This window comes from Salarias fasciatus, chromosome 18 (assembly GCF_902148845.1).
Source record: "Salarias fasciatus chromosome 18, fSalaFa1.1, whole genome shotgun sequence".
Lineage (NCBI taxonomy): Eukaryota > Metazoa > Chordata > Actinopteri > Blenniiformes > Blenniidae > Salarias > Salarias fasciatus.
The window spans coordinates 21880838-21907740 of record NC_043762.1 but is presented as its reverse complement, the minus strand read 5'-3'; the positions used below and the strand labels follow the sequence as shown (position 1 = coordinate 21907740).

General features: G+C 47.6%; 4 protein-coding genes across 6 annotated transcripts; all 4 read right to left on the bottom strand.

Moving 5' to 3' along the window:
- Positions 1 to 639: 639 nt before the first annotated feature.
- LOC115404951 (UDP-glucuronic acid/UDP-N-acetylgalactosamine transporter-like) lies at positions 640 to 4502 on the bottom strand. Its single transcript, XM_030114310.1, has 13 exons — positions 4305 to 4502; positions 3396 to 3429; positions 3154 to 3240; positions 3009 to 3076; positions 2861 to 2932; positions 2696 to 2764; positions 2520 to 2622; positions 2356 to 2448; positions 2202 to 2269; positions 2048 to 2126; positions 1870 to 1952; positions 1325 to 1377; positions 640 to 1245 (listed from the first exon to the last, which is right to left on the bottom strand). Exons 1-13 carry the CDS (start codon positions 4493 to 4495, stop codon positions 1235 to 1237), a joined length of 1011 nt encoding a protein of 336 aa, XP_029970170.1. The 5' UTR covers positions 4496 to 4502; the 3' UTR covers positions 640 to 1234.
- A 1981-nt stretch (positions 4503 to 6483) lies between these two features.
- serbp1b (SERPINE1 mRNA binding protein 1b) lies at positions 6484 to 9872 on the bottom strand. 2 transcript variants are annotated; one of them, XM_030114306.1, is made up of 9 exons: positions 9492 to 9872; positions 8789 to 8969; positions 8521 to 8661; positions 8193 to 8264; positions 7872 to 7946; positions 7448 to 7634; positions 7175 to 7240; positions 6904 to 7089; positions 6484 to 6758 (listed from the first exon to the last, which is right to left on the bottom strand). In XM_030114306.1, exons 1-9 carry the CDS (start codon positions 9745 to 9747, stop codon positions 6699 to 6701), a joined length of 1224 nt encoding a protein of 407 aa, XP_029970166.1. In that variant the 5' UTR covers positions 9748 to 9872; the 3' UTR covers positions 6484 to 6698. The 2 variants fall into 2 exon arrangements, with proteins under 2 accessions (XP_029970166.1, XP_029970167.1); XM_030114307.1 differs by having other exon boundaries at positions 7457 to 7634.
- A 1942-nt stretch (positions 9873 to 11814) lies between these two features.
- LOC115404950 (3-keto-steroid reductase) lies at positions 11815 to 14881 on the bottom strand. Its single transcript, XM_030114308.1, has 9 exons — positions 14745 to 14881; positions 13767 to 13970; positions 13565 to 13657; positions 13359 to 13473; positions 12810 to 13004; positions 12630 to 12734; positions 12474 to 12530; positions 12287 to 12385; positions 11815 to 12207 (listed from the first exon to the last, which is right to left on the bottom strand). Exons 1-9 carry the CDS (start codon positions 14777 to 14779, stop codon positions 12073 to 12075), a joined length of 1038 nt encoding a protein of 345 aa, XP_029970168.1. The 5' UTR covers positions 14780 to 14881; the 3' UTR covers positions 11815 to 12072.
- A 432-nt stretch (positions 14882 to 15313) lies between these two features.
- On the bottom strand, positions 15314 to 23921 carry LOC115405869 (discoidin domain-containing receptor 2-like). 2 transcript variants are annotated; one of them, XM_030115620.1, is made up of 17 exons: positions 23803 to 23921; positions 23017 to 23123; positions 21679 to 21781; positions 21098 to 21335; positions 20846 to 20993; positions 20143 to 20245; positions 19784 to 19970; positions 19147 to 19387; positions 18993 to 19058; positions 18474 to 18610; positions 17803 to 18013; positions 17490 to 17713; positions 17104 to 17231; positions 16795 to 17013; positions 16464 to 16698; positions 16022 to 16171; positions 15314 to 15834 (listed from the first exon to the last, which is right to left on the bottom strand). In XM_030115620.1, exons 2-17 carry the CDS (start codon positions 23099 to 23101, stop codon positions 15700 to 15702), a joined length of 2610 nt encoding a protein of 869 aa, XP_029971480.1. In that variant the 5' UTR covers positions 23102 to 23123; positions 23803 to 23921; the 3' UTR covers positions 15314 to 15699. The 2 variants fall into 2 exon arrangements, with proteins under 2 accessions (XP_029971480.1, XP_029971481.1); XM_030115621.1 differs by having other exon boundaries at positions 19784 to 19967.
- Between the last annotated feature and the right edge of the window lie 2982 nt (positions 23922 to 26903).

The following is a 26903-nucleotide window of genomic DNA, read 5'->3' as shown; positions in this document are numbered from 1 at the left end:
CTCCCCTCATCCAGACCCCCGTTCGGACACTGAGTGACTAAATTTTGCCAAGAATTTCCACCTTCTTCTTTTTTTTTTTTTTTTTTCTATTTGTACTTAAAGAAAAGAACTCACCTGTGATATTTTTTTACACGAGAGATATTTATATTTTTTGACACAAGAAAAAAAGAATAAATAATGATGGGTCATTGCTGTTAAAGCCGATTGTTTGCTGTCGAGGCTCTATAGCAGAACCGGACGCGTTTTCTAACGATTATGTTCTCGAGTTGTCCGAAGCTGCAGCGCAGGCAGAGACGAGGCGCCGCCTGCTGCCCACCCGCTGCAGCTGCACTTTGATTGTATGTTTCTCATCTTGTACCGACGGCGAGCGGCGTCACTCCAGAGCTGTGTGTTTCAGAGAATAGACCGGCGGTCTGTTTGTGCGGAGCAGCTGACATCAGTGATGTCCTGTATTATAACTCCTGTAGAAGATCTCTGTATTTTTGGATTTTCATAGTCAGTGCTTTGCTCAACTTTGTTTTTACTAGACAGAATGTGATTTTTTCATGTAAAGTTTGTATAGATTTCTTACTTTGAGCAGCTGGTACATTTGTTTTGTTTTTTTTCCTTTTCTTTTTTTCTTTTTTTTTTTTTTAAACGTATAACTGTTCATCTCTGTATTCTGGGGTCTTCCTCATCGGCTGTGCTCTTTGTCAGGAAACGTCTCCCAAGATGGATGTAATAATAAATGAAAGTAGCCATTCCAGTTCCCCGGCATTCCTGTGCTGCCAGTATCCCCGTCTCTCCAGGGTCTGCGGCGTGACGTGGAAGACCTTAGCTTTTTCGTTTTTATTTGGTACAGCAGCTGTTCGGCTTAATGCTTCAGTGTTTGACTTTAAGAAATTAAGTTTAAAAATATTGTCGATACGGTCAATTTCTTTTCCCCTTCCCCTCCTTCGTTTGATGGTGATCTTTTTACCTCTGTAAATGACATGGATTAAAATGAAGTGTAATTCCATGACTGGCTTTGAATGGAATAACATTGGCTATATTTAATAAATGTATTAATGAACTCCGGCTGTCGTGTCTTGGGTCGCGAATGCAGGAAGACACGAGTCGAATGAGTCGATTTCAGTGTATTTTCATACAAAGTCTTTTAAAATCAAGAAAATAGGCAAATCGTGATTATAAAAATAATGAAACTGTAAAACAGTTAAACTTGTCCACGTGCTTGATGTGCGCTGGTTGTAGTTCTTCACGCCTTTTCTGTTGAATTCGAAATGAAACATGTTAGTTTGGAGAGTTTCTGGCGGTTACTTCTCTTCGTTCTCGACAGCTTGCTTACTTGTGTGTTCTTGCATGAAGGTGATGTAGGAGTAAACGAGGCTTCCGGCGATGCTGCGTGAAACAGAGGACAAACTTAAAGGTGCTGTAGGCAGGATTTTGCTAGTCAATGCTAATTTTTCTGTTTTTTCTTTGGATTAAATGTTAGAGTATCCATTGATAATCCTTTAGGAGTGTAGCATAATCTCACTTCCGCGAGGGCGCAGCGTTTCCATCTGTCTCTGTTCTGAGCTGAAAAGGAATCTCAACAGCTCCAGGTATCTTTGACCAATCAGAAGAGCCCCTGAGGCTCTAACCGTGATTGGTCGAGGCGCATTTGTCGCACGTTCTTGTGGGAGGGGCTTAACTTGATGTCAGAGTAAACAGGACAGGATTGGCTGTGCTGGGTTTCAAATCGCCATCTTAGATGGGTCAAATCGCCATCTTTCTTAGGTAACCCTAAGCAAGATGGCGGAGATGCGGAATCCTGCCTACAGCACCTTTTAGACTGAGGAAAACCCCGGCCCGGACCCCGGCAGACCCCCCCCCCCCCCCAGCGGCTCCCACCTGATGTTCAGGCCGAGGAAGTTGGTCCAGGTGAAGATGTAGTCTCCGCCGAACGCCATGCCGATGTACGTCACCACCACGTTCTGAGGATATTCCACAACAAGAGTGACTTCACACGGGGGTGTGCGTGGAGGAATCGTCCAGGACGGAGGGAGGGACGGAGGGAGGGTGGAGGTACCTTAATGCAGCCGACGATGGAGGTGGTGAGGGCGGAGTTGTGCTGCGTGCTCAGCAAGATGGAGTACATCAACACGAAGCTGCGACGCAGCAAACAGCAGTGAGACGCGGTGAAATGCATCCTGGGATCATTACCCGCCGTGAGAACACTTTACCCCATGACACAGGAGAGCACAAACTGCACCACAAACAGCCAGTCGGACCAGCCTTCATGCTGCCACCCCTGCACCCAAAACACACGCAAACAAACGGCACTGACTCACAACGTCTCACACTCAGATACTCGCACCCCTCACCGGGAAAACTCACCATCTGCAAGTCTCCGGAGTAGTGAGCGTACGCCACAGTAGGAAAAATCATGATGAGCGCGTTGTAATAAAGGAGTCCGTATTTGCCCAGCTCCTGTGGAAACAGCAGAGCGTCGGTGTCTGAGCCTTCAGGCTGAGGAGGCGTGCATCTGCGCCGCTGCTCACTTTAGAGTCCAGTTTCTGCTTGACGTACGCCCCGCTGGCCGCCGTCAGGACGTTGTTCAGCATTATAAACACGTATCCCTCCAGGTCAAAGGCTAAATCGTCGCTGCAGAACAGAGGAAAGGATGAGACGAAAACCTGCGTTCCGATCAGGAGGTTTGAGGACCTGACGGACTCACCTGGCTGCGACAAACGCCCCCAAAATCATGGTGAACACCGTCATTTTAATAGCAGCAGAGTAGGTTCTCCTGCGACGAGGAGGAAAACAAAACAAAAATACTGTTCAGTCAGAAAAATCACTGATTAAATTGAAGGAATTTGCATGAAGGAGCAGCTTGACCGACTTGAGCAGGAGGCCTTCGAACACCATGGTGAAAAAGATGCTGAACCTCCTCAGAACGGTAAACATGGGTAAACTGAGAGGAGGAAATACAGCGTCTCAGATTTGTGGACCCATTTGAAATCATAAAAAAGTTTTAACAAGCTTCTCACTTCAGCCGCTGTGTCCCAAACAGTCCTGATATTTGATTCCCAACATACAATAGAGGCAGTGGAAACATCTGATGGAACAGGATCAAGTCATTCCAGTACAGTCAAAATGTATCGAGTGCAGGATGAATTATTTAACACACTTCACCTTCCGTGGGACGCTCAGATCTGCGTCTGGGAAAGAAATGACACCCAGCATCTTCCCAGTCCTCAGCACCACGATCGTAGCCAGCATCTGCATCAGAGGACACACACACGGTCAGGAGCTGCTCTTCAGTAAAAAACAGCACTGTGACTTGAGTTTCAGTGAACACACACACACACACACACACACACACACACACACACACACACACACACACACACACACACACACACACACACACACACCTGGCCGATGCCAACGCATGTGGACGATGGAAATCTGAAAAACAGTTTGAAAAATGGCTCAGAAATCAAGTCATACAGCCCACAATAACTTCTCTAAGGATCAAAGCTGCGACTCTCAGTCTGCAGGCAGTTTCCATCCTCAGGAGATAAAAAAACCACAGAAACAGCTCAGAAAATGTAGTGTCCCATTTCAGCTCTGATTTCAGAGTTTCTGCTGAACTTACATAATATTAATATTTGACGCTATTATTCAACCTGAGTTAAAGTGGGTTTTTTTTTTCATTTTTCTTTTAAAATTATGTTTTGTATGTATACTCTCACAACAAACAAAGAAGTTTCAGGCAATTTTCACATTTTAATAGGAAAAATATCCACTACTCAGAAAACAGTGTAATTTGTGGGGTGCTGTATGTTCGCATGCTGGTATAAACTATTAGTCTATAGTGCCAGTTGTTGAAAGGCGCTCATAAATAAAATGCGCATTAATAATTAGCCAACTATTACTCAGCAAAACGCCGTTGAATGAACAAAAAAATTTTTAAGCACCTTAAAACCTTTAAATCATTACCTGAAATCTATGTAAAAACATTTTAGTGATATTAAATTATTAAAGTAAAATTTATTATAAAATACAGATTATTATTTTCTGTTTACATAGGTCAACCCTAACAGGAAGCTGGGTAATTACTATTCCGTCATACCTGGATATTGGGGAGGAGGGAGGATTACAAACATCAGACTTCTTGAGACATGGACAAAAGAATCAACAATGTCTAAATTCATATCGGTATGAATTAATATCAGAATAACTCATGCATCCGGATATTTTAATATAACATGTGAAAGGATGGAGTTTGTTTCCCGCCTGTCGCGCGCCGCCGCCGCTCAGCTGGACTCTGAACTTTCTACCTGTAGCTCGTGAGGACGCTCTTGTTGACGACCACGATGAGAAACGAGCTGACGCCGTAAAACAAAGCCGCCAGCAGCTTCACGAGCACCGGCGAGGCGTCCCCCGGCGGCCGCGGCCGCGGCGTGGAGCCCTCTCCACCGGCCGGAGGCGTCCTGCGCTCCGGCGCCGCTCGACGCTTCGCCGCCTCCATTCTTCCGGTGTCCTGTAGCGGCGCGTGCGCACCGGGCGGTGACGTCATGCTAGGTCCACCTCCATTTATAAAGTGTGCATTTATGACCGAATTTATTCTGTTAATTTTCTATTCTTTGTAGAGAAATGTAAAAGTATTTCTCTCTGGGATTAATAGAGTCTTTCTGTTCTATTAATGTTTAAAGAATCAATTTTTTTAACCTTCCGTTACTGAACTGCAGCACATCAGGATAAATTCTACTGTAACTCCTGTAACACCACAGCCTCCTCCTGCCTGAAGCAGTTAAGAGTCGCAGTGTTTCTTTACACCTTTAAAATCACAGCATCGGCCGAAACAACCCCACAGCCATCAACAGGATACATGTAACACCTCTAAAACATTTTATTAGAACAGGGATGTTTGCAGAGAAAAGTTTCGTCGTCATGTGGCTCAAACAGTCCTACGAGGAAAAAAATAAAATAAAATAAAAGAAACTGCTCCAGCCGCCTGTGTCCGCGATTCACCAAGTGAGTCTTTGCAGAGCACGACACATAAAGCTTTAAACTCCCTCCATGTCTTCAGTGTAACCCTCCCCCCCTCCCCCTGGGAAACAGACCCGCTTCATTAACAGATAAAAAAAATAATAAAATAAAATAAAATAAATGCTCACTGGAAACACGGACCCGGGGGGCTGGAAGCTGTTAGCTTACATTACATTCTGTAGCTCACGATTGTTCCACAATGACAAGCTGACATTTCTTTCAGACAAATTATGCATTGATGCTTCATCACTGAGCAAAAAAACAAAAACAAAAGAACAGCAACTATGCTCAAAAAAGGGAGAATCAAAAGCAATCTGATAAAACCAGGTGCCGTGAAGTCAAACACAGAGGAGATACTGGGAGAGTGAGATATGTCCGCTGTCATCCTCACCTACGTCTCAACAATCACTTCTCACACCGACAGGAGGAACTACTTCAGAAAACTTGCAGTCTACGTCTGGAGGATGGCAAGTTCGCAGCAGAGGAAACTAACTTCTAAATAACTAGCTGTCCAAGTCACTCGCTCACACACTTAGCCGCACACACACAAGTTTCTCATCCGCACGCAAACACACGCATACACACACACACACACACACACACACACACACACACACACACACACACACACACACACACACACACACACACACACACACACACACACACACACACACACACACACACACAAACGCAGTACATCCTTAACAAAAAATACAATATTTGCTTAGTGGTCCTGAAGTTACAAGAAGTACAGTCTGTTTGACCTAAGAGGACCAGCCTAGAGATACATTGGGCCCCGGGACACCCTGAACACACAGGTAGCATGTCTGGATCAGGGGGTGCAAAGCGTTACTAACCACTGGTCCAACGAAGAAAAAAAAAAAAAAAGGCAAGCTACCAAAAGAATAATTAAAAAAAAAAAAAAACAAGAGGAAAAGAGGCATTCACTTTCACTGCACAACAAGCAGAAAAATATACCAAGCCAAGTAGGAAGCCACTTTGCCTGGTTACCCATCCAGAATTTGTGCCTCGCAAAAAAAGGAATGGGCAGTCAGGAGCCGAGTAATTACACTTTAAAAAAGCATGTTAAGCCATACTTCAGACATCTAACACGTCTTTCCTATGTAGTGCTACCACATCAGTGTGTTTTACTGGGGAGGAAAACGCTCCAGTAGAAAGTTCTTCTAAAGACGACTTCATAATACTGAGCTGAAGTCATGAGAGAAAATAAAATAAAGCACAACAGCGTCGAAGAGGGGAGAGGAGGAGATGCACACACTTCAACCTAACTGCAATAACGCATCAAATCAAAGCAGCACGAAAATATCAATGAAGTATGCATAATCTCTGAAAAAAAAAGAAAGAAAAGAAAAAAGGAAAATGTATGAAAACATCCCTGCTTTCATGTCCCTAAATACAAAACTTCAGTGTAACAAGAGGTCCTTTTCCTGCCTTTTTTTGTCGTTTGTTCTCCTTTAAAACAGGTAAAATCTGAGTCCTCTGGTGGTGTGAGTGGTATGGGATGACTGTCTCGTTTTCTTTTTTTTTTGTCATTAAAATTTTTTTTTTCTCTCTCTCTCGTTGTTTTATATACTTGAAGATGTGGTAAGCATGCAAGCCTCGTAGAGGAGGGGCCCCGGAAGGGCTGATGGGTGGGCTGGTGGTGGAAGAGGAGGCCCTCAGGCCAGGGCGGGGAACGCCTCGGGATCGTCCACGTTGGGCACCGACACTCCGCTGGCCTGGAGACAAGGAGCAGGGTTAAACAGGCCGCCGCGTCGGCACTGCGGCGCGCCGCCTTGTTATTACAGCCCCTGTGGGGCCTTTTGTGAGGGACGCCACGGACTTTTGTCCCCCCGAACAACGGGCCAGGCTTTAGGCGATTACCTTTTCGGAGCGTCCTCCCCCACGCGCCGTCCTGTTGCCTCCCCCGCCGCGGCCCCCTCTGCCGCCGCGCGCGCCCCCACGCCCGCGGCCGGGGCGCCCCAGGTCTCCAAAGTTAATCTCCAGCTGGGATGTGATGTCGTTGGCTGGTTTGCGGAAATGGTGGTCGCCGGACTCGTCGGCGGCGCCCTGAGAGCGGCAGCACATTATTAACACGTTTAACTTAAAAACACAGACGATCGAAACTTGGATCGTTTGGAGGGAAAGCAGGCACCTTGTGGTAGAGAGTGTGTGTTTCTGCTTCCGTCTCTGAGGAGTCAATCAAAGCGCCAACAGGCCTCTGGAAATCAAACAGGAGTTATTTTTAGACGCTGGTGACCTCCACAACACACCAGCAGTAACATCAGCAACAACTGTGCAGCGAGACTCGCGTTCTGCTCACAAAGAGAAAATAAAAGACCGTCTCCTTGAGTTAAAGACAGCAGACGTTAAACTTCTCATTCATTAAGTCTAACGAGTAGAAGAAAAGAAAAGCTTTTCATATCACCTCACTCACATCTTCGCTCTTGGACTTGTGCAGCACGTAGCCCTTCTTCCACTGGCTGTCGGCGCCCTCGTTGGGCTTGCGGATGTTGAACTCCACCTTGGTGCGCTCCTTGTCCTGCATGGCCTTCCACTCGTCCAGGGTCATCTCTCGTGGTCCTTCGTTTTTCACCTCCTCCACCTCGTTCTCCCTGGAAGGCCCGCAACGCCACCACAACAATGCAGGCCCTTTAAAACCTCCACCCGCCAATCCTCTTACCTCCATACATGCTCTCCTAATCCTGAGGCCGGAGGGTCACTGACAATGTTTATCTCGTTTGAACTAAAGCTCCGTGGCAGCGACGCGCACGCAGAGAAACATATCTACAGATCAATAAACGGAGCGAGGATGGCTTTGGCCGCCATGCTGATCAGAAACGGAGTCTCACTTGTTCTCGGAGCCGGCGGGGGCGGCCTCCTCTCCCTCCGGGGTCGTCTCAGGAGCAGCCGTCTGTTCAGCCTCGCTGCAAATCAAGACAAGCGGCTGCTGAGTCAAGGCTGCTCAACAGCTCCAAGTCAAAACATCACCGGTCAGTCGCCCAAACAACCCCAAAGACACACCGACACCAGTTCCTTTCCCGCCCGCTCAGGCTGCTATCCACTATTTGAGGGAGTCCTATCAGAGCCACCATCACAACTGACTTCAGCGCCATAAATAGAACTGCTTCAGAGCCCAGCGTCACCTAACCGGCTGCGAGTTGAGAACCCACCTCACTTCATCCTTCACGTTGCCCCAGTTGTGCGAGCCGCCGCCGCCGCGCTTCTCCTCGCTCTTCTGATTGCTGAGGAGAAACGAAACCAGTCACACAACCGAGGAGATGAAGACGTGGATCGACGGCTGGGAGGAGAGCGTGTGAGAAGCAGATGACGGTTCAGGGCATTTATACTAACGTTATGTGCCATGTGGGTGAAATGAAGTGTAAACACCAGAACGCTGCTTTGTTATCAGTGCTATTGTTTCCCCGTCTCTGCTCAGGACCGACATGCGTCTGGTTCATCCTGAGGGACTCAGCGGCTCCGGGTTAGTGTCTGACTCACGATTTGTCGTTGCCGCTGTGTCTGTCGAAGTCCCGTTTCCCACGCGACTCGAAGCCCTCGCCTCGGCCCATGCCCCGTCCTCTTCCACCACGCCCACCCCGGCCGCCACCACGCCCTCTGGGGGGCCGGTCTCCAGAAGGCCTGAGGGGCAGAAGCACCGTGGTCATCATCACGACTACAACACAAACCCGGTCATTTAAAAATGGCCGCTCCACTCCGAGGTGAAGCCTCCATCTCCGTCCCCTGATCTTCATCATTCGCCACTCACTTGTCTGCAGAGAAGTCGGCGCCACCTTCAGGCTTGTCCTCGGCAGGCTTCTCGAAACGGCGCTCCCGGGGAGGTCTCCGGTCCGGCCGCTTGTCCCCGGAGCGACCCTCGCCCTGCCCGCCCTGGTGTGGCGGTCCAGACTGGCCCTGCTGGTCCGGCCTCCTGCCGACTCGCCTGATTCCTGCAGGACAAACAGAAAGAGAGCGAGAGAGAGAGCAAGCTTTAAAAACAATGCTGTACAAAAACATGCAAATCAAGACAAAAATTCTAAGTTACTTTGTCAGATAAATGTAACTAAAGATAAACTGTAAACACGGGGAGGCGTGTTTGCAGCCGTGCAGACGCAGCATTGTGCTGAACCATGTGCAGGATCTCCCATGGTGCTCTGCTCTGCTCAGCATCCTCCAGCAGCCAGTAACCACCGCTGTTAGCAGGAGCCGCGTCTGCGACACACTGCTCCGGACCCGCCGCTGGCTCCACGGCGGGCCCCCCTCCCCGCTGGCCCCCCGGTGCTTCTCTGGGTCTGGGTAGCGGCCCGGCCCCCGGTTGGAGGACCGGGTCCGCGTTGACCTCATGCTGCGCTCGGCGGTGACCAGCGGCGGCGGCAGCAGCTAACGATGCTAACAGAAGATGCACATGACAGCAGAAAGGCTCTAAATAAACCCGCGGCGCTCTCCCGCCGCCCCGCGGCCGCGGCTCCTACCTTCCTTCTTGAGGGGAACCGGCGCCTGGGTCTCCTCCTTCTTGTCCAGCAGCGGGTTTTTTCTGTCCTTCTGTGACTCCTTCTTAGGCTGCTTGGCGGCTTGAGCCGCGGTCTTGGCGGAGCCAGCGGCGGCCCCCTCCTTCTTCTTGTTTTCGGCGGCTTTCAGGATCTCGAACGGGTCGGACTCGTCGTCCAATAGCTGGTCGAACCGGTTGGTCACGACGCAGCCGAAGCCTTCCTGCAGGTGTCCGGGCATGATGGCGCCCCTTCAGCGGGATTCACCTCCGATTCTACGAGGCTTGATGCGACCGGATCGCTGGATGCTGCCACAAGATGGCTGGGAGAGCTGCCCCTTCTCTTCCGGTGCGAGCAGCATCCGGGACACAGCGCCGCGCCGCGCGCACCAATCTGAGCACGCGGCGCGAGATGTTTTTATTTATGAGGGGGGGGCGAGGGGGCGGGGGGTGCGGGTTAGCTCCTGAGGCCAGTTTGGTTTATCATGAGGCAAATGTAGCAATTAAATTCATTCTCTAATAAATGTTTTATTACGCTATAACAGATATGGAAGATAAACATTACTACTTTAATACTTTAAATGTGTCACTGATATATTTTATTCAGGTGACTCATCCTGTTTCAAGCTTTTTCTGTAATTTGAATGACATCAGATTATCATTAGACACAAGAGATAGAATAGAATAGAATAGAATAGCATAGAATAGAATATGGCAATGAAACTGCACAGGTCAGCAGTGTCCTGTGAAAGAAAGTAGCGACACCGTCAGACAGCAGCGGCTCATCGCATCTCAGCATCCCGGCATCATGTCAGCAGCCACAAACTCCATAAAAAAAAAAAAAAAAAATCAAAAAGTTCACATGAACAGCTGTATTATAAACATGACATTTAGTCACTGCAAAAACATGAACCTTAGAAACACCTCTTACACAATATTGCAAAATAAAAACCTGACTATCTTGAGCAAAGCTGCACTTTATAACTTTGGTAAAGGCAGAATGAATAGCAGAGCTATCGAGGTGGATTTCTTTCCAGTGTGATACTATATTTTCTATCGACGTCAGACTATGAAGTGTGAATCAGTTCATTTAAAAAGCTGATCGCTGAGGAGGCATCACTCCTCGATCCGCCGCTGCATTATGTAATGACAGGCTTTCATGTCCTTTCTATAATCCGGCTTTTAATTTCTGTGAGGATGTTTCATGTGAGGGAAGCTTTCTGCTGTGTCACGTTTGGTTGTGGAATTTGGGGCCACAAAAAATAAAAAAAAAAGCCAAAAAACACTTAAAAAAAAATTGCTAACAACAAAGTAAGTCCTTTCCGAGCTGAAACACCAGACTGGAGGCTGATTGCAGATGGAGACATGTGCACTGTGTGTGTGTTGACCTCCCCTGAGCAGTTTGTCCCTGGTGTTTGAGGAGCTCTCACATGGAAACTGCACTTTCTAATAAAAACTTTTACCCAGCATGTGCAGCAGTGCCCTCATGCTGTCATGTCAGAGGATCAGGAGGGATCTGCTGGTTGATAAAAGGCAGAAAGCGGTGTGTTCGTGGCCAGCGAGGGCGTGCAGAGGAGCAGCCGGTGGTGACATTCTGCTGTCTGCAGTAACAACTCTTTAAGAATTCTGAGAAAGTCGCCGCAGCAGGTCAGCTGGAGTTCATGTTCAGTCAGAGCTCGGATGCTCGGTCATGCTCAGCTTTGATCCGATCGGTGCTCTCAGGATCAAATACTCCTCTGAAACAAGCGATCAAACGGGGCAGACGACGAGTCATTTTAACAACAGCTGATTTTGAGAAGGAAGTGTGGATTTACAATCTACTGAGTCGTCTTAATCATCTGACACCTGATTTATTTATTCATTCATTCACCTGACCTGCTACAAACCTCAGCGGTTTTCTTCTAAACTGAGACGAGTCTTCTATAATTCATGACGCGTGGTGAAACGATCTGCTCAACTCTGCTGGTCAGTCACTGACCTCAATGAACCAGCAGCTGATCCACTCTGTTACAGACATCAGGTGGTTTTATCAACAATGCAAGAAGAGTGGTGCAGTGAGTTAAGAGCCGACTGTGTTGATGAAAGTTGACCAGCTGCAGGTTTTTGTACTACAGGATGAAATCTGAGTTAATGGAGGGCATCATAAAACAAGTTTGTACTACAAACTTGAAACATTGCGAGTTCTCATGTTTTAAGAGGTTAATGAGTTAATTTAGCTGGGGATGAATTTGACTAAACAGACTACCAACCAAAATAAGTTTCAGACTCCTGATGAAAATAATGATTCCTTTATTATCACCATGTTTTATGTACACAGGAGAAAGATTATAGGTAGTAATATTACAGTTCATTTATACCAAATGATGAAGCAAGAGGACTGAATGTTCCTGCAGTCACTGACGACTGACACAAAACAAGCTGTGACCTCCTGACGCAGAAGAGAAGGTTTTGTTTGTCATACGAGAAACACTCACTGTTGAACAGTCCAGCAAGAAATAAAGAGCATTAAGGCTTCAAATTGCACTTCGGTCCATTTTCAGAGAGGAAAGCCACCCTGCTGGCTCCACCTACTCCACCTCACTCAAGTATTTCTGATGAGCGTCGTTCTCGGCTTGTTTCTCGCTCAGCTTCCGCCGGACGACTTTCTCCAGATCCAGAAGTTTGGAGAAGAGGGCCTCACATGTTTCACTGTCAACGTCCATCTGAAGCAGAGAAGCATCCCGTAAACGTGCAGCACATGGCGGGAAGGCCTCCAGCGAGAAGCCCGTCTGCGGCTCTTACTTGTCGAGGCTGGGTGTAGTTCCGTCCGAGTCCCGACGTCTGGCTGTGGTACTTCGCTCGGGCGTCCAGACTCTCCGGCTTTTGAAGAAACAGCCAGTGCTGCGAAGGCGAAAAGCAGGGCTCCGCCGTCACTTTGAGCTCATTACCGACAAAGTAAAACGATTTAAAGAGCGACGTGGCGGCGTACCAGGGCCTCCGCTCCGTTGTGCGGCGTCAGAGTGAAGGTGTTGGTGAAAATCCTGATCTGTCGAAACACTTAAGACGTAACTACTGAAGCTCAAATATCTCTTTTTTTTTTTTTTTAAATCATAGATTACAATAAAAATGTGAGTTGAGCGCTCACCAGATACATGATGGGCATGATGAGAGTCCAGAAGAAGGAGGGGAGGATCCCGTAGGTCAGGTTGGTCATGACCAGGCCGGGACAGATCACAGAGGACACCAGGCCCTGGATCACAGGGAGGACCGATCAGACCTGCAGAGACGTCACCACGCGGGAGCCCAGGCCTCCTGGCCGGCCTACCTGGCTGTTCTTGTGCCGGTTCAGAGCCAGGCTCAGCAAGTCCGAGGCGTACTTGGAGGAGCTGTAGGGCTCCACGCCGTTTCGGTGCTGGATGTCCTGGATGCTGAAGGCGGAGCGGCGAGCGTTGCTGGAGGACGTCCACACCACGTGGGAGGTGAGGTCTGCCTGGCACAGCAGCGGCTCTAGCTCCCGGATCTGAGACGAGGGACAAGAGCAGCATCCAAAACCTGCTTAGGATGCATTCTACTGAGCATGAGCCCTTTTAATGGGCAATTTTAACAGATACAAACATTTTATATCAACCGTGTTTTGGAATGATAACTTTCAGAACAGTGAAGGTGAAGATTGGATGAAGACTGAAAATACTGATAAAATACATGTTTTGAGAGAATCAGCTTTACATAAAGCCAAATGTTCTTTCATTCTAAGTTGATAATTCTTACTTGAACGTGGAGCAGAAAATGAATTTGCACAATGAGGCTGCACCTTCCAATCATAGATCAATACTATCAGGTGTAGATGAGCACAAATGCGTAGTGTGAGGAATACCAGGATGAAATGGCCGAAGAGGTTGGTGGCAAAAACCTCCTGCAGGCCGTCAGCGTTGAGGCGGTCCTGCTGAGTTAGGAGACCCTCTGCGGTGGAGAACATGTTGATGACGTTCCTGCAGTGGGAAAGGCTCACGGTTACACCAGCACAGATAATACTGCTGGTCTGCGCTCAGAGAGATAAACAAGGCTAACTGCAAAGTTTACCTGGAAAACAGACCCTTGAAAAACGCTCTGATATCCACGTGAGGATTGGGCATAATTCCTGCATTTAGATAAAGAAAGTCAACCCTGCGGTATCTGGAGAAAACAGAAAAAGATGAAGAATTTTATATCAACAGCTCAGAACAAGGTGACAAACTCACAATGTGAGGAATAAGTGATCAGTTAGATGTGAAGGCTCTCCCACCTGGCCTTGATCTCCTGAGCGGCGGCGAGCACCGACTGCACCGAGCCCACGTCCAGGTGCAGCAGGTCGACGCGGGCGTCGGGGTGAGAGGTCAGCAGGGCGGAGCGGGCGGCCTCGGCCCGCTGCATGTTCCTGCAGGCCAGGCAGAGGCGGAGCTGGCCGTCCTCGCACAGCAGGCGCTCGCACAGGGCCAGGCCGATGCCGCTGCAGACAAACACTTGAGAATCAGACCAGCGCAATCAGAACATCAGCAGTCGTTTGAAAACGCGTTGGAGAAAAGATATTCAGGGCAGGAAATACTTTTGCTGGACTTTTGTTTTTGAACAGTGGGATCTAATAACTTATTTTTTTCTTCTTTTCCACACTGACAGACTGTCTGTGGTTAACTGGAGACTCTCATGCCTGCAGGTGTGACTGTGAGTGATCATTGGCCGGTTAGGAGCAGGTGAGCTGCTGGACGATCAGGTGGGACAGAAGATGAAGGGATGGATCAAGGATCAGGGTGGAGAGCAAACCAGATCTGATCGATGGAGCCTCTAGAAAACCAGCTTGTGAGGAGGGGAGTGTGTGAAGCAGTTTTAAAGCAAGAATGTTAGTCAAACTAACATTTCAAACACACTTTTTTAAACTAAAAACCAGCTTACTTTGGCGGTGCAGATTTAACAGAGGGCATTATGTGACATTAAAAAGACTGAAAACACAAATGAGGAAGTATGACAAGAAAGCAAAAAAACAAAACAAAAAAAACACCGACTTTTTCTACCTGCCTCTCCACAAAACTCAAGTTTTCACGTTAATCCCAAAAGTAAAACCCTATTTAGGATGACCCGCCTGCAGCCAGGAAGCGTCACATTCCCTTTCTAAAAGCTTATCAGAGATGATCTCCCGGTAAATCCAGGTTTCTTCTGATCGATAAACCTTCCAGGTAAATATCTGCTCTGCCGGAACGTCGCGAGCGCAGTGCTGAACGGGACTCACCTGTTGGCGCCGGTAACCACAACAACTCTCTCCATGTTTCACCGGAGCCGAACTGAACGAGTGAATGAATGAAGCGAAGTAAACACAGCGAGGCCGTTCTGCCCCTGGTCCGAGCCACACACACACACACGCTCAGCCTATGCGCGCGGACACGCTGCGTGGCGTGACCGCACACACACGCCGCCGGCCAATCAGCGCGCAGTACGGAGAGCGCGCAGGGCCAAAAGGCAAAAAGAGCGATTCAAATACGGCTCATGTTTACGAAAAGTCAATAAATATATCGATTATATCCCTTCAGTGGCGTGCCCCGGCTCCGTGGCCTGGATATTCACTCGAAAGAAAGTGACAAAAAGAATTGCGAGAGTTAGAATCATATAATATTTGTTCTTTATTTCCAAAGATCTTTGGTCTGACACGCGCTTGAAAAGATTTGATTTACTACTCAGAAACTACATTTTTTTCCACATTTATATGTGAGCCTCTGCATAGTAAAACACGTTATCATCCAGAGAGCAGTCATCATGTTAACGTTAAAACCAAAAAACAAAAACAAAGGAGAAACAAAAAAGTTTAAACAGTGTCATTCTTTAATAAATGTGCAATAAAAACTGACTCATACATTTGAAAGATGTCATAAAAAATATTCACAAATGCTTAGCTTATTACTAAAAGATTAGCTTGGTTCTCTATAAATAGTCAGCATAAGAAATATAAAGAAATCAATAAATACATAGAAGTTTGAATACATTTTCTGAATTGTGCTAGTCTGCATTATATCTACAATATGTGGCTCTGTTTATTTTCATACTTCATCATGTAATGTACGTCACCACTGTGACAAGCTATCTTTGGCAAAATGGCAAACATTGAATCATTAAGTCTCTGAATCCAAATTATTTTCAGCTTCATCGTCTCTGGCTGGAGTGAACCAGACAGATATCACACACGCCATCTGCTATGCCAGGCTCTCGTTCAGCTGAGCGTGGATCTCCTGAAAGCTCGGCCTCTGCTTGGCGTTTCTCCTCCAGCAGCTGAGCATGAGCTCAGTGTAGACCTTGTCGGGGCAGCAGGGAGGTTTTGGCAGGTAAACCTGAGAACACAAGGAAAATTGGTGAGAAGAGAGAATTTGTGTGACATCAAAGGAGAAAGATCCTGATTGGCAGATTGCATGTTCTCTCTATGCTCATGTTGGCCTGGGTCCTAAAAAGACACGTTTATACAGGTGAATGTTTGTCCAAAGCTGTAGGTGATGTAACCCGTTCCTGTGCGACTCTCACCTGTTTGCCGTGGTCTCTGAAGAACTCGCCCGTGTTTTCGATGACCTGCTCATCAGAGAGCTGGGAGTACGGCTGCTCCTCACACAGAGTCAGGATTTCCCACAGAGTGACCCCGAAAGCCCACACGTCGCTGGCCATGGTGAACTTACCCTGAAGAGGCAAAAGGCAACCTGAGCATCCGGATACATCAGTCAACAGATTCACTGTCATTCCTGGCTTACGCACATCAAATGACTCAAAAACAAATGTTAGCACATGCACATGTTTTTTTTTTTCATAAAGAATAAACCCTGTTAAAAAAATACAAATTCAACCTTCAATCTTCATATAACTTTTCACATCACATCCTGACTATAGAGAAAGGATTTATTGCTCAATAAAGAACTGTTGCTTTGTTGAGAGGTAAAGTGCATTGAGTGTCAGATTTAAAGGGAAGACTCACCAGCAGGATGCTCTCCCATGACATCCAGCGGATGGGCAGGACGGCCCGGCCCTGGATGCGGTAGTAGTCTCCTCTGTACAGGTTCCGGCTCATGCCAAAATCTGCAATCTTTATGGTGAAGTTTCTTCCAACCAAGCAATTGCGGGTCGCCAGGTCACGGTGGACAAAGTTGAGAGAGGACAAGTACTTCATGCCAGACGCGATCTGCACGGCCATGCCGATCAGCTTCACGTAGCTAAAAGACAAAATACAAACAGTGGTGTTCTTTTATGTGGCATGTTGGGATGTTTCTTTTGTATTTTCCACAACTGAATCCAATCTGAGAACAGACCCAACATGACTGTCTCCCTCTGTCTCCCCTGGGTCTGTCTTGTTGTCTCCAGCTGCCTCTTTCAGTCTGAGGTTGCACAGAAACTGGTTGAGGTCTCCGTTTTCCATGTACTCGGTGATCATACACAGAGGGTCGGTGTCCACACACACGGCCAGCAGGCGGACGATGTTGGGATCCCTCAGACGGGACATGATCCGTATCTCCTTCAGGAAGTCGTTCCTGTCCAGTCAGTGAAGACTGTTAATTTACCAACATCCACAACGAGCTGGAGGAAAGAGTTTGATACGTTTACGCTCTGGCAGCTTTCACCTTGCGTTCTTGTTGGCGTCTTCCCGCAGCGTTTTAACAGCGACGAGCAGAGGCGACTCGTTAGTTCCCTCTATGGACAGATCCTCATCCAGGAAGTCCTGCATGCCATCTGCTTCACACAAGTGGACCTGTGTAGAGGAGCACATTCTCAGTCCCTTATCCTCTTGGAATCATTTACAGACATCTGTTGAGCCTTGTTCAAGACTTCTAGCTGCCTCCTACTTGTCAGTATTTAATTTATTACTTCATTTCACATGCTGGTGTCCTCCCAGCAGTGACCTCTGTCACTGCACTTTATAAATGGCAGCTATATAATATAATGCTTAAAACAGAGGAGTGCAGCACACGAAGCCATGCCAACAAATCACTGCTAAGAGGGGACAGACCTCTCCAAACTGGCCCTCTCCCAGTTTCTCCTTGAAGGTTAGCTTTTGTCTGGGAAACTCTCTCATGGATGAATCAGTGCTGCTGAAGAGAGTCATGCTGGCAGCAGTGATGGAGTTGCTGCTGTTGTCTGAGGACTCCTGCAGGCTGATGATATCGGCCTCTGCATAGTGGGGAGCGCCGTCTGACCCGCCGGCCGCGGGGGCTCTGCCCGACGGGCTCGGCTCTGATGTGGAAGATAAAACACAGAGCAGGACATGCAGCTTCCACCGACTTCACCGGTGCTTTTCTCTCTTTTGTTTTTTGCGGCCTTACCGAGATGTTCAGTGGACTGAGCAAACTCGGGCAGTTTCCGGATGAGGCGCGACGGCTCCTGGTAGTCAGCGCAGAGGGGGAAGATCCTTTCATATGTGGAGTTGGAGGTCGAGCCGCATTCGCTGGACAGAGACGAGTGGTGGGAGGAGAAGGCCCGGGTCTGGACCGCCAGACGAGCTGTCAGCTCATCGTCCAGCATGCGGCGGGACGCCTGAGTCAGGGAGCAGCAGAGGCTGAGACGTGAAGCTGGACTCATGACATGAAACACATCATTTGTATCACTGAAGTCTTTTTCTGGCCATATTTTATGTGGAAATATCAAATAAACCTCCACCTGTACCAAGAATCCCAACTTATGTCCCCTCAAAACTCACTTTATATGATAAAATATTTAATATCCCATCATATAGACAAGATGATGTGAGCTTGTGCAGACCTCAAGAATATCCTTGAAGAAAATCTGATTTGTTTTCCATCATATTTCCTTTGTTGTTTGTTTTTCAGAAAGCTTAACTAAATCTCATTATATTCCTTCTTTTACATGCAAAATTTAGATTTAAACAGCTGTTTCTCCCTCCTTTATAACAAGTTAGTCACATTAACGTGTCCTCTTTTAGATCTCTACCTTTCCATTAAATAATAATGCTGATTGAAAGAAAGGATCTTTTCACCTTTTCCAACATTTTCTGCCAGACCTGCCGCCACAGGATGATGACAATGATCGTAAACAGGATGGCTATAATTGCCACCAAGCAGCCGATCAAGATCCTGGTGTTGCTGTCATCCACTTTATGGGTGGGATCTTCTCCTAAAACAACCAGAGACAAAGTTAAGAGCTGAGATTAACTGCATGTAATCCACCACAGCTCCGGTTCATGCAAACAGCAGAAAACCTGACATTCATTCTGAGATTTGAAGTAACTTCTGATTCTGTCAGCAGGGGGCAGTGTTTACCCAGAAAACTGCATCACCTGCAGAATCAAACACTATCGTAACACAACTGAGTGAGAACTGACACACACTGAGGAAATAACACAAAAAAAAAAACAAGTGACTAGGTGTTTATGTGTAGTAAAGCTTCAGTATTCTTCATGTTCCCGCATCAAGAGTCAGATCATGATTTGAATTGTCATCATTTCCAAGAATATAAATGAAACAGAACGAAATATCCACCATATGAGGCTTCAGACCTGGCAGAGTGTTTTTGGGGTGTCCATGTTTGCGAGGAGTCAGAGACGTGTTGTACACTGCCGAGCCTGTCAGTGAACAGACGACAGCACGGTGAGATCAAATGGGCGGCGGCGGCGGCATGGCGCCGGGCCGCTAATGAGACGCCTCTGTCACCTGACTGAAAGGCCACCTCGCTGAACAGCATCCAAAGGTCAGAGAAGTGGAAACGGCATTTGATGGCGCTGGCCGTGCGATCCCCGAGGGGCACGGCCACGAATCGGGAGGCTTGGGTCACGCGGTCTTCGGCCGGCCTGAAGGTCACCGGGTCGGCCTCCCACTCCGACCCCGACCGGAAGAAGCAGGTGACCTGCCTGAACAGCTTCACGCCGCGGCTGAACATGTTACTGCAGTGAACCTGAGGGGAGAGGAGACCAGGCACGGTCACTATCAATATTTAGAGAATGTAAAGGATAGGCACTTTCAATTTTCAGTTAAGAGGTGCTCAAGGAGCGAAGGCCCGAGGGAAAAGATGGTGCAGCAGCAGCAGTAGCAGCAGCAGCAGGTGTAGTGATGACTAATCCAGCTCACTCTGCTGAGGCTGGAAAACATTTAATCTTTCATCTGTGATCTCTGCATGCTGCAGCTCTTACTCATGGCAAATGGGATAATTGAAGAATAAACGTGATTTTCATACTTCAAGGTTATTTTACGGTTGTGGAGCGATGTCTGTTTTATTTAAGGTCTCATTGTTACTTCCAGCAGCGGTGCTTTCCCAGCCTGACGCTGCACCGCCTCTTTTTAATGTGCTCACTTTCATGGAGGTGAAATTTCGGACGTGGTCGAACTCAAAGAAGATCTCCACGTAGCCTTTGGGGAAGCTCTTGTTGCTCCATCCCACATAGTCGTATCCAGGCCACATGGCGTAGACGTGGCTGTGGAGGAAGTCGTCCAGGCCCCAGGTGCCGTCCGTCAGCTGGCCCAGGCCCTTCGTCTGTCTGCTGGAGGAATCCAGGAATGAACTCGAGCCAGGAATCCAGCATATATGTGAATTAATGCCAGTTTCTTTTTGTCAAAGAAGGAAAATCAGGTCTTCAGTGAGGTTTGAAGACGATTCCCGTCTTCACAGGAGGACGTTTACGTCATTCTCTCTTAGCAGCAGTGAATTCAGACCTGTCTGCAGAAACCCCATCATACACAGAGTCATTAAAGAAGACATCCAGGCCTCTGTAGATCATTTGGTGACCTTCTGGGATGCTGTAAGACATGAGGCCATCTGAAACAGACGGGCACAAGGATTAATTAGCCTCTGTTATGGGTTAGCAAAAAATCTGCAGCATGAAAAACTGACCATAATGGGACCAAAATGAATATGAAAAATTGAAGTGATGGCAAATGTGCCACATTCAGTTGATGTGGTTTAAGATTTGGTAGGATGAGGATAGTGAAAACAATTTTTTGGAATAAGTAAATACATTAGTAATAACTTTATTTCTTGAATAATGTATCCATTAAGTTATCACATTCAAAAAGAAGGTCGGTGATGACTGGTTGCTTGTTTAACACTTTTTGAATATAAAACTGAACTCAACCAATTACCCTATTTTATAAATCCATGATAACTTGGAAGCTAAAACGTTCATTGAAGTAAATTTAAAGGGAAACCGTTGGATTTGATAAGCTCAAATGCTTCCTCCTATTTTTCAGAGTTGATAGTAGTACATGTTGTTTTTCTTATATGATTTTTTTTTTGGGTAAGATATCTTTTGTTTGATTAGAAGCTATTCACTTATGTGTGACATATTTAAAAAAAAAATCCCGACAGCCAGAGCGAGGTTGATATGACTGGACGAGAGGGTCGGACTGGGGGACTGACCCAGCCATTCGCAGCCGTACAGCTCCACTCGCATGCAGACGAACTGAGAGAGGTCCGTCACGGGCAGGAAGCGGACGAAGCGAGCGATAATGGGAGGCTCCAGGTCCTTCAGCACCACGTCGTACGTGTTCCTGTTGCCCTCGATGACCTGGAAGGGGGGGGGGTGGGGGGGGGGCACAAAACCCATCATGTCCTTCATGTGGACGCAAGAAATCGTAAACTCAGTGTGTGTGTATGTGTGGATATGCTCACCTGCCTTCCCTTCCTGTCCTTCCAGCCCACCCAGCTGCTGCCGTCCCGGCTGTACTGGACCCTGTACCGCTGCGCGTACTCCTTCCCCATGCCGTCGGCGTGGCGACCCTGAGTTCCCACCAGAGTGACGAAGTGCAGCGAGCGCAGGTCCACCTGCAGGTACTCCTTCAGGCCGTCCGGCTCCGACGCCACGTCGGGACACCAGGCTCCGTCGCCGTCCCCGTTGTCGAAGTCGAGTCTGAGGAGAAGACAGTGAGGCGAAGGGTGGACAGAGAGCGAATCGAGGTTCGGAGTGGTTGAAAGTCACACTCCATCTTTCGGAACAGACAGACTTCAGCCTGCAGTCGTGAACAGTGACAAACGTGTTTACAGATGAGGTTTTTCCACAAAGCTCTCCTGTTTAGTCTCCCAGAGTTATGCTGCAGGACATGAGGTGGTATTAGGAAACAAGGCTGCAGTTAGTTTGACTGCCAGGGGTGAAATTAAGGAAATTCATGTAAGCAGAAGGAGTCCAAACCTTACATGGTGTCTGCTGTCAAGTGTTAAGACGAGTTTCTTAAAGGGAAAGAGAGAGAACATACCTTCCAAATCTGGCAGCGGTGGATTCAGACCACTGACTGGAAGCAGAGATGTCCTCGTCTTGAATCTGTCCACCGGTCATACCCAGAGGGTAGCGACATATTTCTAGAACACACAAAGCATCACTGATCCACGTTTTACGCAAATGATGAATTTTTAAAACATACATTCAGTCATGGTCCTTTAGACAATATAAATCCTTTCTGGATTCATAGGACCAGAGGTGTTCGGTGTTGAGCGGTCAGGACTGGTGCTTCCCCCGGTCCCCTTCCTGTAGCCCTGCAAGGCCTCTGAAGCCGAACAGAGGCGTCACTGTGTCGCTGCCAGTCCAAGCAAAGCGAGGAGGGGGCGGCTCAGAGCACTCCATCCTGTTTTATCATGTTGAGCTGAGACACGTGAGGAAAACTACTCTTAATCCAATTCAGTTTTATTATTAATATGACAACAACACATGTGTCTGATTGTACCAGGAAAAACCAACAATCCCGCGTGAGCGAGCAGAGGTGAGAGAGGAGAGACTCTCCTGCGGGACCAGGACCAGAGCTGGAGGCTGGAGGCTCGTGTTCGACAAGAGTCAAGTAAACGCTGTGATGTTCATAAACAGGAGTGTGTCTGTGCAGCGTATTGATCATTAAGTCCACTGCAACCTGATCACACACCCACACACACACACACACACACACACACGCACGTGGACCTGACGGACAAACACGTCTTTGACAGCAAGAGAGGGGAAAGCTGCAAGTGAAAGTGAGGGAGAAAGTGTGTGTGTGTGTGTGTGTGTGTGTGTGTGTGTGTGTGTGTGTGTGTGTGTGTGTGTGCGCGCTACCTACAACTCAACTACACTTACAAATTTTCGGGCTCATTTTTTCCACAAATGCTGCCGTGCTGCTGAAAGGTCTGCTTGTTCTGAGAGTGTTTGCTCTCTGACCATTCGGTAAACCACACACACACACACACACACACACACACACACACACACACACACACACACACACACACACACACACACACACACACACACACAATATTGGTGTGTTCTGAGCCCACCCACCTCACCCTCGTCCCCCCTCCGTCTCGTCAACGTGCGTCTCCCTCAGGAAGAGGAAAGTTATTTTCAGCCTGACTAGAGCATCTCCACATGTCGGCCTCAGAAACTCCTCTCTGGTCACTAAACACTGAAACTGAAGCTCCTCTGTGTGTTCCTGATACTCATTGAGCGAACAGCTGCTGGAATAAAACTCAAGGATTAGTCCCACTGTGTCTGAACTGTCCTCAGTGAAGGAAATGAGCCCCCGAGCGCTGAGATTACAGACGGAGGTGTAAAGATAAATGTCCACCTGGGTTGACTTGACATCTGACAGAGGCGGTCAGCAGGACGACGAAGACGCGGCGAGCGATCGCTTTAACCTGGGTGACCTTCATCCCGTCTCATCAAGTGGCGCACCTGGAAGGAAGGCTTTGGGTCAGAGGGGGGGGGGGATTCAGAGCACAGTCTGCAATAAGGCCAACACCGGGGAGACTGAGGTTTCATTTAGGCTTTTATGGACGGCTGTTTCTCACCGGAGTTTTTATATCTTCATCATTTTTGAAAGACGGTGATGCTGAAAAGAGTTAGTGATAAATTTGGACATAAATAAAAGAAGTTAAATTAGAGGAAACAATTAACTGTATTGAGATGCTTTATGCAGAAAAGAAAAATGCATTTGGGCCTCAGGATGCAGTAAAGATCCAGAGAGAGGAGCAGAGTTTCCTCCTGCTACACTCTCAGCATTTTTTTCTTATTTAGTAAAAGGCCTGTGAAAGCCTGGCTGATTTACAGCTGCAATACAGAGCTTCACCTTGTGCTGCTGCACGGAGGCTGAACCCAGTGCCGTTAGGATGGTGTGGACTCTGACACTTCAGGGGCTCACTGTAGTTTTATGCCTCTGCTTTCTGCGTGGACCAACTAACTTTACTTATGCTGAGCACTGAACATGAACAAAAATGTCTTGGGTGATTCATAAAACTCCACAGGCAACGAGAGAACAGCTCCCCACAAAACAATACTTCCAGTTTTCTACCTCAGGTCGTCCCTGAAAGCGGACCTGAGGGCTGAGATGCGGCAGAACTTGGATCTGACTTACCTTTACGAGATCCTCTGTCTGCTTTATGACACCATATGTCTGGAGGAGTATTCCACATCTACGGTGAGCCGCTGCGTTCAGCTCGGCAGCGAGCTGCTGGCCTCCACTTTGGAAGGACTTTCTGGAAATGGAGAAGAGAGAGAGTGAGGAAGCAGGGGAGAGGAGGAGGGAGAGAGAGAGAGAGAGAGAGGAGGAGAGGGCAGAGGGGGAAATGAGGGCTGATGTAACAGCCTCTCTGGCCGGAGTAAAGAAAATAACACGCTTCTGGATTTTCATCCCAGAATTCCACCTGATCCACGAATGGTTTGAGTTATGTGCCACAGAGGCGGCTGAGAGCTGCGGGGTCTGCAGGCTTCTGCTGAGGAAAACAGAACCGGAGATCATCCGAGAGGAAAACCTGCTAATTACTGAAGCAGTCTTCATGTTTTGGCAAGAAAAAGAAATCAGCTGGATAGAAACAAGATGAATCAACCGCGTTGCTGAATGTATCACAGAGAGAGCAGAAAGGAAACAGACACTTGTTTACTAGTCACGAGTCAATCAATGAAAACCCTGCAATGAAATAAATAATGTTCTCATCAGGATGTGGAGATGCTCTTCATGTAAAGCTTTTCATGGCAGCTTTTTCCAGATTCACTCAGCTAAAAGAACAAATGTGAGAGTGAATCCAGCCCATCTGAAATGATAATTTCACCTTATTTTGTGTCAGAATAGCAGCTCAGGTAAACCGGACAGCAAACAGGAGGAAACACAAAGCAGGACTGTGTTTAAAGCCACAACCACACAAAACCTCCTCCGACTTAATGTTGCTTAATGTCCCTAAAACCATCTTCTAAAGGTTTTCAGGACATCTGGTATGACTGTATTTAAGGTTTACAAATATTTGTACCAGCAGCTGCTGTCATGATGTAAATGAGTTATTAAGTAAACTGAACAGTTCTTCAGTGAATACATTAATTCAAGCTGCTTTGAATTTAACGGAAACGCTTACAGCATCCGAGCAGAGCTTGCTGATCTATTCATTTGTCACACATTTTGCTTTGCTTCCAAACAGCTCTTGCTGTTGGTTGATATTATTTCTATGGATATATGAAGCACCTGTCGGCACCGAAATGTAAGATTTACAGTAGAAACGTAGAGGAGGACGAGGTTTTAGGGACAACTGATGCTGATACTCCAAGAGGAGGACAAAGAGATTAATCTTTTAACCTGAAATGCATGTTTTTGAACTGTGGCAGGAAATTCAGGAAAAACCCTGTACACACTAAGAGAACATGCAAACCGCTCAGAAAGACCTGCCCGGGACTTGGACCTGCAACTCCAATGAGGGAGTTGGCAACGTTCATGTCTTGAAGCATTCTTTTCTTCTCTTGTACCTGTTGTTTCCTGCTGCTTCCGTCTATTCACGATGCCGTGTTGTGTTCGTGATGAACCGGCTGTGTCTAAAGCACAGCTGCTGAGAGGATGAAGGTGATCTCCGTGACGCCAGAGGTGGGGTGTGAGGAAAAAAATACAACATCTATCATTCAGAATACCTATATTCTCATCCTTTACATATCTGACTGACATATTTGCATCATCCTAGTTTGCCGTCCAGTCCTGCTCAGTGTTTTGACAGTTTTCAGAGCCGAAGCTTCACAAGCAGGTGTTAAACTGTTTATTTCACACTTCGTTATCAAGATTTGAGTCTCCTCCTGCGTGACTCACTGGCAGAGACTCAACTATTGTCCAGAAACTGAGCAGCGGAAAGAATAAGATATTGTGCTGCTGCTGCCTCACGTACCCATGGATACATGACGCAAGGCGCCCGGAGCCGGCGGCTCGAGATCCGTCTGACAGACGGCACGTTCCACTGGAATAATGATGAACATGACGACGAGCGGAGAAGGCAGATAGACGATGAATGCTGATGTTTCCGGTTTGATTGAGGAGCCTGCCATGCTCACAGTGACAATGTGAAGTGTGTGACTCTCTCCATCACGGTGTTTCATTCCACTAACAACACTGCAGCAAAGACTGCAGGGGAAATTGTTTGGTTTAATTGATTTCTTTTGAAACATTGTTCTCCAGTTTTGCTTTTTCTTTTTAATTTAACGAAGCATGACCTTGTTTTTTTTAGAATTTCATTCAGGGAACTCTCCAAATCAATGGGTTTCACTGAGTATTTTTACCAGCTGGTGGTGCTACGGCTGATGGCGCTCCCTGGGGGATCAGTACAGCCAGCATGAAACGAATGAAAACGTTTTTTCTTCCCCAGTCACACTCAGACTGGACAGACCGTCGACCCTCGCAGGCACGCCGTCAATCTGCCCGAAAACGACTGCAACAGATGCAAAAATGTGTGTTCTGACTGCATTTTGTGTGAGAACAATAGAAGGGCCACTGCTGTGGAAACCAGAGGGGAGAGCGCAGCGACGCCGTCGTTTTTCTTTATAATCAAATGAGAGTGGCGGCCAGCTCCTGGAGGCCGCCCACTACGCGTGTCGGCAGCAGCGGCAGGGCGGCGCGGCTGGATGTGGGCGGGTTAATGGCTCGTATTATTCATATTTTCCAGCTTATCTGCTCACATCGTGCCGCCGTCTACAGGAACCGCGTGCTTAATGGGAGCTCACCCTGTTTAACGGCCGCAGATGGCGGATCTCTAACCATAATGGAGAGCCATCACCTCCACTGAAGACCTCCTGCGTGCCCACACCTCATTCTCTCCAGCAGTTATAAATACTAACGAGGAAAACACTGCGAAAAGGTCGGCTCACAGACTCACACGGCTTATCATTATGTTGCAGATGTATTCAAATCAGCCCTGGATACATTTCAGTAATTTGTAAGCGGCACTAAACGGACTGGACATACCATGGCATTTGAGAAAGGCCGTTTGATTCTACATGGGGAGACACACACTCTCATTTCGAGCACACTTCTTATGCGCGGAGATGGAAATTCAAAACGCTGACGGTGAGAGAAATGGGAGGAAGGTGACGGAGAGAAGAGTCGGTTTTGGAAGGAGTTCAGAAACACGCGACCTTCTCAGTGCCTGGAGGAGCTGCTTCACACTCAGCGGGTTTCAGGTGAAGCGACAGTTTCCGAAAGAAACACAAAAG

Excerpts from the sequence above, each read along its gene's own strand:
- LOC115404951 (XM_030114310.1), bottom strand. The coding sequence starts at position 4,495 with ATGGAGGCGGCGAAGCGTCGAGCGGCGCCGGAGCGCAGGACGCCTCCG. Across the intron at positions 3,077-3,153 it reads ATCTGAGCGTCCCACGGAAG|ATGTTTCCACTGCCTCTATT; the intron begins GTGAAGTGTGTT and ends CTGTTCCATCAG. Across the intron at positions 1,378-1,869 it reads TTCCTCGGCCTGAACATCAG|CATCGCCGGAAGCCTCGTTT; the intron begins GTGGGAGCCGCT and ends TGTTTCACGCAG.
- serbp1b (XM_030114306.1), bottom strand. The coding sequence starts at position 9,747 with ATGCCCGGACACCTGCAGGAAGGCTTCGGCTGCGTCGTGACCAACCGG. Across the intron at positions 7,635-7,871 it reads CCCGCCGGCTCCGAGAACAA|GGAGAACGAGGTGGAGGAGG; the intron begins GTGAGACTCCGT and ends CGGGCCTTCCAG. Across the intron at positions 7,241-7,447 it reads AGAGCGAAGATGTGAGTGAG|AGGCCTGTTGGCGCTTTGAT; the intron begins GTGATATGAAAA and ends TTTGATTTCCAG.
- LOC115404950 (XM_030114308.1), bottom strand. The coding sequence starts at position 14,779 with ATGGAGAGAGTTGTTGTGGTTACCGGCGCCAACAG. Across the intron at positions 13,005-13,358 it reads TCTTCGGCCATTTCATCCTG|ATCCGGGAGCTAGAGCCGCT; the intron begins GTATTCCTCACA and ends CCCTCGTCTCAG. Across the intron at positions 12,386-12,473 it reads ACAACGGAGCGGAGGCCCTG|CACTGGCTGTTTCTTCAAAA; the intron begins GTACGCCGCCAC and ends TCGCCTTCGCAG.
- LOC115405869 (XM_030115620.1), bottom strand. The coding sequence starts at position 23,101 with ATGAAGGTCACCCAGGTTAAAGCGATCGCTCGCCGCGTCTTCGTCGTC. Across the intron at positions 20,994-21,097 it reads AGGACAGGAAGGGAAGGCAG|GTCATCGAGGGCAACAGGAA; the intron begins GTGAGCATATCC and ends CCCCCCTTCCAG. Across the intron at positions 16,172-16,463 it reads CATGGGAGAGCATCCTGCTG|GGTAAGTTCACCATGGCCAG; the intron begins GTGAGTCTTCCC and ends TTGCCTCTTCAG.